The sequence below is a fragment of the Beta vulgaris genome, chromosome 9 (assembly GCF_026745355.1).
Source record: "Beta vulgaris subsp. vulgaris cultivar EL10 chromosome 9, EL10.2, whole genome shotgun sequence".
Classification (NCBI taxonomy): Eukaryota; Viridiplantae; Streptophyta; class Magnoliopsida; order Caryophyllales; family Amaranthaceae; genus Beta; species Beta vulgaris.
The window spans coordinates 21,495,894-21,506,056 of record NC_079210.1 but is presented as its reverse complement, the minus strand read 5'-3'; the positions used below and the strand labels follow the sequence as shown (position 1 = coordinate 21,506,056).

The 10,163-nt window shown below is 33.9% G+C and overlaps 1 protein-coding gene across 1 annotated transcript; it reads left to right on the top strand.

Annotated features, from left to right (window-relative positions):
• Positions 1–5,167: 5,167 nt before the first annotated feature.
• Positions 5,168–8,246, top strand: LOC104903354 (protochlorophyllide reductase). The gene is made up of 5 exons (XM_010691378.4): positions 5,168–5,403; positions 5,663–5,758; positions 6,837–7,356; positions 7,456–7,814; positions 7,906–8,246. Exons 1-5 carry the CDS (start codon positions 5,350–5,352, stop codon positions 8,059–8,061), a joined length of 1,185 nt encoding a protein of 394 aa, XP_010689680.2. The 5' UTR covers positions 5,168–5,349; the 3' UTR covers positions 8,062–8,246.
• Positions 8,247–10,163: the final 1,917 nt, after the last annotated feature.

Genomic DNA, 10,163 nt, shown 5'->3' with positions numbered 1-10,163 from the left:
TACAACCATATATCCTGCGACATTCAATAAAAATAAAAAAAGGGAGTAAACAAAAATCATAATTAAAAATGAAAAAAAAGGAAATGAAATGAAAATAATTAAGAATGAAAAAAGGAACCTAAAACCCTAAATCTAATTTCTCGCAACTCTGAAATTGTTGTCTTCTTTCTTTTTTATTCTTTCATCTTTCTTATTCATTATGCTTGGAATAGCTTAGTATTTCTTCATATTCGAAAGCGATGGGTGGTGGGCCTGGTGGCATAGGTGTTCGTTGTTTGGCGACAACAAGAGAGAGAAAAAGGAGGAGTGGTTGGTGTTCATGGTGTTGGAGGATAGGAGTGCGAGGGGAGTGATTTAGAAGGAAACATCGTCGAATAATGGATCTTGGAGTTCCATATTACAAGAAACATTTTGTGAAGATGACTGATTTAGAAGGCAACATCATCGATGTTCCAAACCCTAGCGGGCGAGGCCCTGAATATCGGTGCTTTGGAGAGGCAAAGAAGCTTCCATGAGTGCGAGAGGAGTGCCATAGGAGAGGTGTGAGGAGGAGGATTGAGTAAGGAGTGAAAACAAAAGAGAGGTGAGGGGTGGCGCCGTGGAATTTAATGTTAGGGTTAGGGCTGAGGTTATGGAAGGATGAGAGATAAATTGTGGGAGGATGGAGAAAAGTGATGTGGGCAGCTCGGAATTATCAAGGTATAATTAAATGTGTCGACAAAATTAAACGTTTAATAATGCCAAGCCCATCAGCTGATTCGATTGTCATCCATTTGAAGTCCAAGCGGATCAATTATTACTTGAAATATTTGTTGCGCTCCCACCGCAAATGACTTACCGGATCCAGTTTTTTAAAGATTGAATCAATTTTCTTGTATCATTTAAGGTTTTTTGCACTAGTGTAATAATAATAAAAAAATCCTACATAACCTTCTAACTATATAGAAGGGAAAGCACGATCGAACTACAAGGATAAAAGTACTCTATTATAATTGAAATAATAATATAAGACTAACTAGATAATAAGTTGGATGGAAGAACTAGACTAATTGCTCTAATGAAATTGTAGAATTCAGATACTAAAAGACAAGGAAAACGGATCACTAAATATGCAGCTTAGAAATTCATTGCATAATGGAAATAACTCAATAAATAAATCTAATTAGGCCCCCCGTAAATTCTTTGGAACTCAAAGCTCACCATGCCTCTCTCGAATGGTAGTAAATTACTTTGTCCATTATTAAGAGTATAGAAAATCCTACCACTTGATCTATAATTTTGAAATTTCAATAATAATCAAACAAGTTTAGCCTTATTGATAGTCAACAAACATAACTCAATGATAGGAAATAAAAAGATTTAAAGCAATTACCCCGATTTATGTAATTCTACTTTGCAACCTAACCAAGGAAGTTATTAGCTTAAGTTTTTTTTCCTCCTAATATGAAAAATTTTAATTCTATTTTGCATGCATAAATCCTCAAACCTTAGAAAACTACTTACTCATATTTTGGAAAAATAATCACAATTAAATAACCAAACATGATGAAATAATTACAAAGAATTAAAAGAAAATGATGCTAGAAGATAGCAATTGAAGAACGAATCTTAAAAGCAATTAAACCTCTATTGAAAGCTTCAATGTAATTGGAATGAAAGTAAAAACTTAGGGTTCTGGAGAGAAAACTATGAAAACAATAAAAGTTGTCCTCATTAACCTCTAAATCCCTATTTAAACTTAACAATTAAAAGCAGTAATATTAGTAATAAAAGAGTAAACAAAAAATAGAAAGTAAGATATCGGGCACCTCACACTACACTGTGGATATTAACCCGTTAGTGTGGGGAAAAATATGATGGTCGCTTGATTGGGGGGATCTTCAGCAACCCCTCATAAAACGCAAAATACACCCCTCTCAGTTCTGACCTGCCTGATCGGGCAACCTTCTATATTGCGAGTATATACAACTTTCATATTAGTACAATCCTTTCCTTGGTCATTTGAATTATTTAGAGGATGCCCAAGAAGAAACCTTAAGTTTATGCATGTCTTTTGTAGAGTTAGGGAGAGTTGGTGTTGTATGGATAAATCCCTTGCGTACTTTATATAATTTATCTCAAACAAACCTGATATTATTTTTCAATTGATCTAATTCTTTTTGTGAATCATTCAATTAAGCTAATTGTTATACTGTGACAAAATTTAAATGCGTTAACAACCCAAGATATTTTTTTTTCATATATTATAACACATAATTTTAGGAAATAAACTCTTGTTTGATTATAGATCTTATTTATCATAAAAAGAGATTTAAAAGACTTTACTGGAGTATTTTTAGTTGAAAAAGTTAATTTGATAAAAGATAGTCGGAGAATATTTTCTCGAATGAGATAGTTACTGGAAGACTGAGTGTTTAGTTGCGGGGAAGATATACATTAGAAAACAAATAAGTGTCTTCTTTATGAAAATTAAAGGGTTAGAAAGTATTTGTAACTAACAAAATATATAATCTAAAGATATTTTGAGATAGTGAGAAACATATAGTCAAAGTTATTTAAGTCAAATGTGTATATTGAAAATTATACACATTTATGTATAAAGAACACAAAACAACAAGGGAGTAACTCAAACCAATATATACTCAAACAACAAAAAATTCATTAGATATTCAAATTTACAAATATAAGTCACACATAGATCAAAAATTTTAATCACATGCCAAATCACCATTCTAAGCTTGGCCTATGAAAATTAGATGACCTTCCAACCTCTTGCTCACTACTAATTATAGACAACTTGAAATAACGTATTCCTTTACCCTTCCTCTCCACTCCCAAAATGTCTAACTCATTAATTAGGGCCACCGAGATGTTCTAACTTGATTGGATGTTTCATATTACCTACCTTAAAAAGAAAAAGAGTAAAAATGTCAAATTACTAATGATAATACATTTGTTGGGGGTCCCTTTCATAAACCCCGTGCTAATAATAATTTCCTATGAGCTTCCATCGCACATGGTCACTCATCTAGAGGCCGAACAAGCCCAACTCCCCTTTCCCCCAACAATATTGAAACTTGTGAAAGTATTGGGTCAGACCGTCTGACGTATTGTTTACTGTCAGACGGGCTGAGCCCAATACATCTTCTCTCTGCTTCACTTTTTAGGTCACCAATCACTCACCACAATGGAAGTCTGTTATTAGATCAACCTCACGTTGCCAATTCCAAGTTTGCTAACCCCAAATACATCAAGACAAAGCAACACATGGAATAATGATCCCAACTATTTATAGGATTATGAAATTGTATTCTCCAAAACTCCTCACAGCAATACAAGTAGCGTCAATAATAATGGAATACTTGTACTTGTGAGATTCGTCAATAATAGCGTATTCCACAATAATAGTTTGGAATAGTTGTGAGATTTGGAATACAAGTAGCTGTCAATAATGGAGAATACAATAGCGTCAAGAATGGGAGATTCGGCTCATCATCTTCATGAAATTCTTAATGAAGATAAGACTAGATTTTCATGAAATTCTTAAGTTCTTTCATAAATCCTATTTTTCATGAAATTCTTAATCTCAGTCTCCATTCTTTATTGATCTAACAAAGAAGAAAGAAATCAGCTAAGAGGAATGAAGAACGAAGAAGGAGAAAGTGAGAGGAAAGCAGAGGTCAGTGTTTTTTTTTTTTAATATTAGTTAGTTGTTAAATGAAAGAATAATAAAACTAAGAATCCCAAGTTACTTTCATTTAGACCTAATTTACTTTTATTTAGACCTGATTTACTTTCATTTAGACCTAATTTACTTTCATTTAGACCTAAGTTACTTTCATTTAGACCTAAGTTACTTTCAGTTAGACCTAAGTTACTTTCAGTTAGACATAAGTTACTTTCAGTTAGACCTAAGTTACTTTCATTTAGAGGTAACTTACTTTCATTTAGACTAACTAAAAACAAATTCAAACTAACTGAAAACAAATTCAGACTAACTGAAAAAAAATGAAGACTAACTGAAAAAAAATGAAGACTAACTGAAAAAAATTAAGACTAACTGAAAAAAATTAAGACTAACTGAAAAAAAATTGAAACCACCTGAAAGTCGTCCGACCAAAGATTATGGTCGGACGAGTCCGACACAATACGTTCTCCTGAAACTTTTGCTTCAACCAAGATTTGAACCTTGATCTACCATGTGCAAGATAGAAAGTAATGGAACTGGACCCAAGGGTCCTTGTACTAATGATAATAGATATATTGATGTACTTAACTTGAAGTTCACCTTACCCAACCTGAAAATTATAGACCCAAACATTAGCTAGGTCGAATGAATCTGACCTAGGTTGAACTATTGTATACTAAAATTAACCTAATTCGTAATAACCCAATCTGAATAACTGGATGGTCATCTCTATTAGTATTTGTCTACAATTGTCAATTTTTATTTTATTGTAAAAAAGTTTTTCCACCGTTTGGGCCATATCTTCCATGATAAATATCATATAATTGTATCTTGGGAAACGACCTAGCCCAAAAATGCATCAAGAGGTTTTAAATGTTGTGTTTAGATCCTCTATAGTTATAAAATTATATAAGGTACAGTTTGAGCAATATTAATCATTGAAAAAGAAATTAATGGTTCACATATTAACTTTCCGAAATTCCCCTAATTTCCCCCCTCCACCAATATGAGCCCTTGATCGTAAAATGTATAGTTCACATAAATGTCTACATTGTAAACTAATATTAAAACTTTAACGGTCCGTTTGGTAGTCGTTAATAAATTGCGGTAATGGGAATGCATTTTAAGTGTAATTTTATTAGGGAAGCAACCTTAAAATCTTCATGGGGAGGCATCTTTTCTCTATTAGCAAGCAATCTCACCTCTAAACTTGTGTTTTTGTATTACCACCTAGAAGGTGGTATTGGATGGTAATGAAAATTCAAGAAGGAAAGTGAACACTTTCGGATAAATTAGCATTACCATGGGAATGGACAATGATATTTTCACAAACATACAATACTTCCTTTTACCATCATTATAACCAACTACCAAACGAGCCGTAAAGGATCCGAACTCTTTTAAGATAGGTAAGATTCATAATCAAAGCCCTAAATACGCCAGAAATGTTCATATTACCCCTGTCAGATTTGATAAAATCCAGAATGAAATCCTGATTGGTTATCAAAGTAGACGTGGCAAATCCATCAACGGTCAAAACCGGCATACCTTATCCTCCCATCAACGAAATCGATCATCAAACACTCCACTCCCGCTCTTCATTGTCTCATTTCCTCGTCCCCGAAGAAAATTTGAATCATTCTTTCATTAAAGATTCTGCAATGGCACTACAAGCAGCTTCCTTGGTACCCTCGTCAGTTGCATTTCACAAAGAGGTATGTTTCTGTTCTAGTTGGTCTAAAAGAACTAGTTTTATGGTAGTGTTTAAGCTAAAGGGGTCATTTTAAAACAAGCATAAATAAAATGTGGTTTGATAGTGAGACAATTACTTAAAAAGTCCCGTAAACAAAATGTTACAATAGATAGTGAGACGGTCTTATTTGAGAGAATATGTCGTTTTTATTGAAGTTGCTATTTCATCTTCTAGAATCAACTGTATTTTATTTGTGTGACATATATTTGATTTCCTAACAGGGGAAACACATAGGTTTTAAAGAGACATCTTTCCTTGGAATTTCAATCTCAGACCATTTCAAAGCTGAATTTCATCCTCCAACGTTGAGGATTAAGGTGAATATTCCTGCGTTTTCTATTTATTCTGAAATTAGAATGTTTAATTGTTGAATTTGGAGGTTGAGTTTTGGTCGTGTGTTGGTTTTTCTTGGTTTTTGTGCCCAGTAAATTTGATTGGTATAACAAAGATGCGTGTTTCAGTTTCTTGGTTCTTGTACATCTCATCGGGCGTTTGATAGTCTATGAATCTATAATGACTGCTTCATTTTAAAACCATTGTTGTTATAAGATTTTTTGGTTGCTGAAATGGAAACAAGAAACCATTTCAATTGCAGGTTGTTTGGTATGAGCGCAGTAGTAATAGTTTTCATTTCATGAGGGTAACTTTTTCGGTTTTTCCACCCAATTGTTATGGTCCTAAACCTTATGGTAACACATTACGTTATCCTCTCATTAGTAGAAGCAAACATCTAGTAGAGTGACGATTAGTGTACCATTCTTTCTAATAGTCCATACCTATGGTATGGGTAATTATGTAAATATTTGTAAACTTATCTTTGAGAAACATAGAGTATCGGGGTTCTCATTTATATTAAAATAAGGGCTTGTTTGGTTGTATATAGGAAGTCATACTTCCTAGGAAGTTATTTTTTCCATGTATTTGAAATTCCTAGGAAGTGTAAAAGTTTGTTTGGCTGATAATGGGAAGTAGAACTTCCTATGGAAAGCTCTACTTACCTAGGGGGACCTAGGTAAGTAACTTCCTCCATTTTGGAGGAAGTAGAACTTCCTAGGAAGTGCAAATTCCCATGGTTTTGCCAACCAAACAACTTCATATACTTCTACTTCCTAGGAATTTACACTTTCCATGATTTGTTTTGTCAACCAAACAAGGCCTAAGTTTACACAAATTTACATGGTTACCCATAGGAAATATCACTTTCCATTTCATAAATTGAACCAATGATGAAGGATGAAAGTTTGTCACTAGAACATGAATAAGGGATTTTGGCATTTCTATCAAACTTTTGTTACTCTCCTTGCAAAACCTTTTCTTGGTCATTGCCTCATTTTCATAGGTAATAGCCGCATAAGTGTTTTTCGAGTTTGACACCAGAAAGTGCCTGAACTGCAGGATGTCAGAAATGGGACTATTAGAGCCCAAACAGTTACGTCATCACCATCAATTGACCAAGGAACCTCTGGAAGTAAGAAGACACTAAGAAAGGGCAATGTGGTTATAACAGGAGCATCATCTGGGCTAGGCTTAGCCACGGCCAAGGCCCTCGCAATGATGGGAAATTGGCATGTAACCATGGCCTGTAGAGATTTCCTCAAAGCAGAAAAGGCTGCCAAGAGATTAGGTCTGCCGAAAGAGAGCTACTCTGTCATGCACCTTGACCTTGCCTCCCTCGAAAGTGTTCGTCAATTTGTAGCTAACTTCAGGTGTTCTGGTAAACCACTCGATGTGTTGGTTTGCAATGCGGCTGTGTATTTGCCTACAGATAAAGAGCCTACTTTTACTGCTGATGGCTTTGAGCTTAGTGTTGGGACCAACCACCTTGGGCATTTTCTTCTATCGAGGTTGCTTCTTGATGACTTGAACCAGTCCGACTATCCGTCCAAACGCCTTATAATTGTTGGTTCTATAACAGGTAACGTGCACCATTATCATCGTACTTTATAACAGATTTTTCTTTTAACACAAGACACATTTCAGAGATGTAAGAGTGGTGGTCTGGCAATTATTGTAGGAAACTCAAACACACTAGCTGGAAATGTCCCCCCAAAAGCCAACCTTGGGGATCTGAGAGGACTTTCTGGAGGACTTTCTGGAGTAAACACCTCACCAATGATTGATGGCGGTGAATTTGATGGTGCAAAGGCCTACAAAGACAGCAAAGTATGCAACATGCTAACTATGCAAGAACTCCACAGGCGATTCCACGAAGAAACTGGAATTACTTTTGCTTCTCTCTACCCTGGATGTATAGCTGAGACTGGTCTATTCAGGAATCATGTTGCATTATTTAGAACTCTTTTCCCACCCTTTCAAAAGTACATCACAAAAGGTTATGTTTCCGAAGAGGAGGCTGGAAATAGGCTTGCACAGGTTAGTTGAATTCATTTTTGCACTATACCACAATGCAAGACTATGAAACCTATATTGCTTAGGAGCTGACTTTTAAAATCCTTTGTAACAGGTAGTTAGTGATCCAAGCTTGACGAAATCAGGGGTTTACTGGAGCTGGAACAAGAATTCTAAATCTTTTGAAAACGAGCTGTCGAAGGAAGCTAGCGATGAGGAGAAAGCAAGGAAATTGTGGGAGATTAGTGAAAAGCTTGTTGGATTAGCTTAGAATAATTTTGAAATCCAGGGGCACCTAAGTCTTCAAGTTGTCTTTAGAATGATAGGATAAGTAGTCTAAAGATATGTAGATGCGAAGGCTACAGTGCAGTGTGTAAAATCTTAATAATCATTCCAATTTTCAACTCATGCATTTATTTTAGAAGTATATCAATGGCGTTGGGTGGTTTTGCAGAAGTTCTTCTCACTTCATTTTCCTCATTATTTATAAGTTACTATAGGTGCTGGTTTTCTCCTTTGTTCCTCTATTTGGCATTCACTTTGACCGTGTTATAATGAATAGACTAGTTTGTTGACCCGGACTATACTCTAGCTATTTTTTGGGGCTATGTTTAAATAATGCAAGATAATTAAAATGTTATTCAATGCTTCCTTTGCTCTAAACAAAAATAAAAGTTAAATAGGCTTGGTCCACATTAAATTTAGTTTGGACTTAATGGTAACGGTAGACTTGTTTTTATTGCCTACACAAGATGAGCGCGTATTTGACTAACTCATTGTAAATGTTTCATTGAAAAATGTTTTGAAGTCCCCAACATATCTCATAAACCTAATTGTATTTTGGGAAACAGTAGGGACAAATGAATTACTTATCCAATGTAGATTTCCCCATCATGAATCCAAGAATGGTCAATGAACCAAAATTTGAGTTCGAGGTGAGGATACCAGTATTATGAGGAATCATATTCGCCTATTGATAGCCTCTACTTAATAATGATTCATGTGCGAGATTTATGCGATTAAACAACCAAGTAATATGTTAATGCAACCTGAAAATTTATCTATGCCGGTTCACTAAACACACAGAATACTTTTTTTTGTGACATGTTGTGCAATCAAATTACAAGAAACCTAATCCATTTTGTCCAAATTATCTGAAGTCCGAGTTGGAACATTTGTTTAGGTATTTGACTAACAAAAATAAACATGTGAGATGATGAAAGCATTAAAGCATATATACAAGCATGGATAATAATAATAATAATAATAATAATAATAATAATAATAATAATAGTAATGATAATAATAATAATAATAATAATAATAATAATAATAATAATAATAATAATGATGATATTAATAATCATAATAATGATAATAATAATCATCATAATAATAATAACAATAATAATAATAATATATAGAAATATAAAAAAAACCGAACAGTAGAGATTAAAACGTAAAAGAAAGTGTGAATTCCTTTAAGCTTTAAATTGTGACATATAGATTGTTTGTGAAAAACAAGAATTAAATTGTAATTGACCATGAGGAATAATACCTTAGTCTCTTGAATATTATGCAATGATCAGAATTATGAGCAATCTTGAAGCTTTAATGGAGTTTTGATGTATGCATGTGTTTGACTGAGTGTTTGAATGTAATATGAAGTGTATGTATGTATGTATGTTGTAAGTGTTCGAATTACGTGAAAAGTCGTCCGAAGATGCTCCTAGGAAACATAAGTATTTATAGGGAAATCAAGCCCGAAAACAATGTGAAATGATACGAAAAAACTGTGTGAGGCGCACACGGGCGTTGCGTAGCACATGCTTTATGCTTGAGCAAAAGAGCTTCACATTTCTTGTTTTGTAAGTAACATCAACGTTGCGTCAACGCACCAGTGTGCATTTGATGCAAAACCACAATTCATTTCTTTATCCGATTTAAGATTTCTTTTTAGCTTTTGTAAAGTTTATTTATGAAAATCCGCAATTCATGAATAAAGATGATTATCGAGAATAAGTATTAAGAATATTTTAAAATGAAATTAATTATCAAAAATAATTAATTGTGCCTTTATAATTGTGCTTGGATATAATAAATAAACTTTATGTTCGTAAAACATTTTTGGGCGTAGCTCATTTAATTGAACACTCCAGACCAGACCAATTAGGACAACAATATGTTCCATCATTGCGTACTCAATGGGAGGCACGTTTTTCTGTCTACAATAACGCGTGTGATTTATGAAAAAGGGTTCATTAGATTGAAAAACGATAGATACTCCTTAAAAATGAGCAGCTATAGGTTGTAAAGGATGACTTTAAGAAAAAAAGAAAGGATATTTTCAATAATTTTTTTGTTTATACTTGA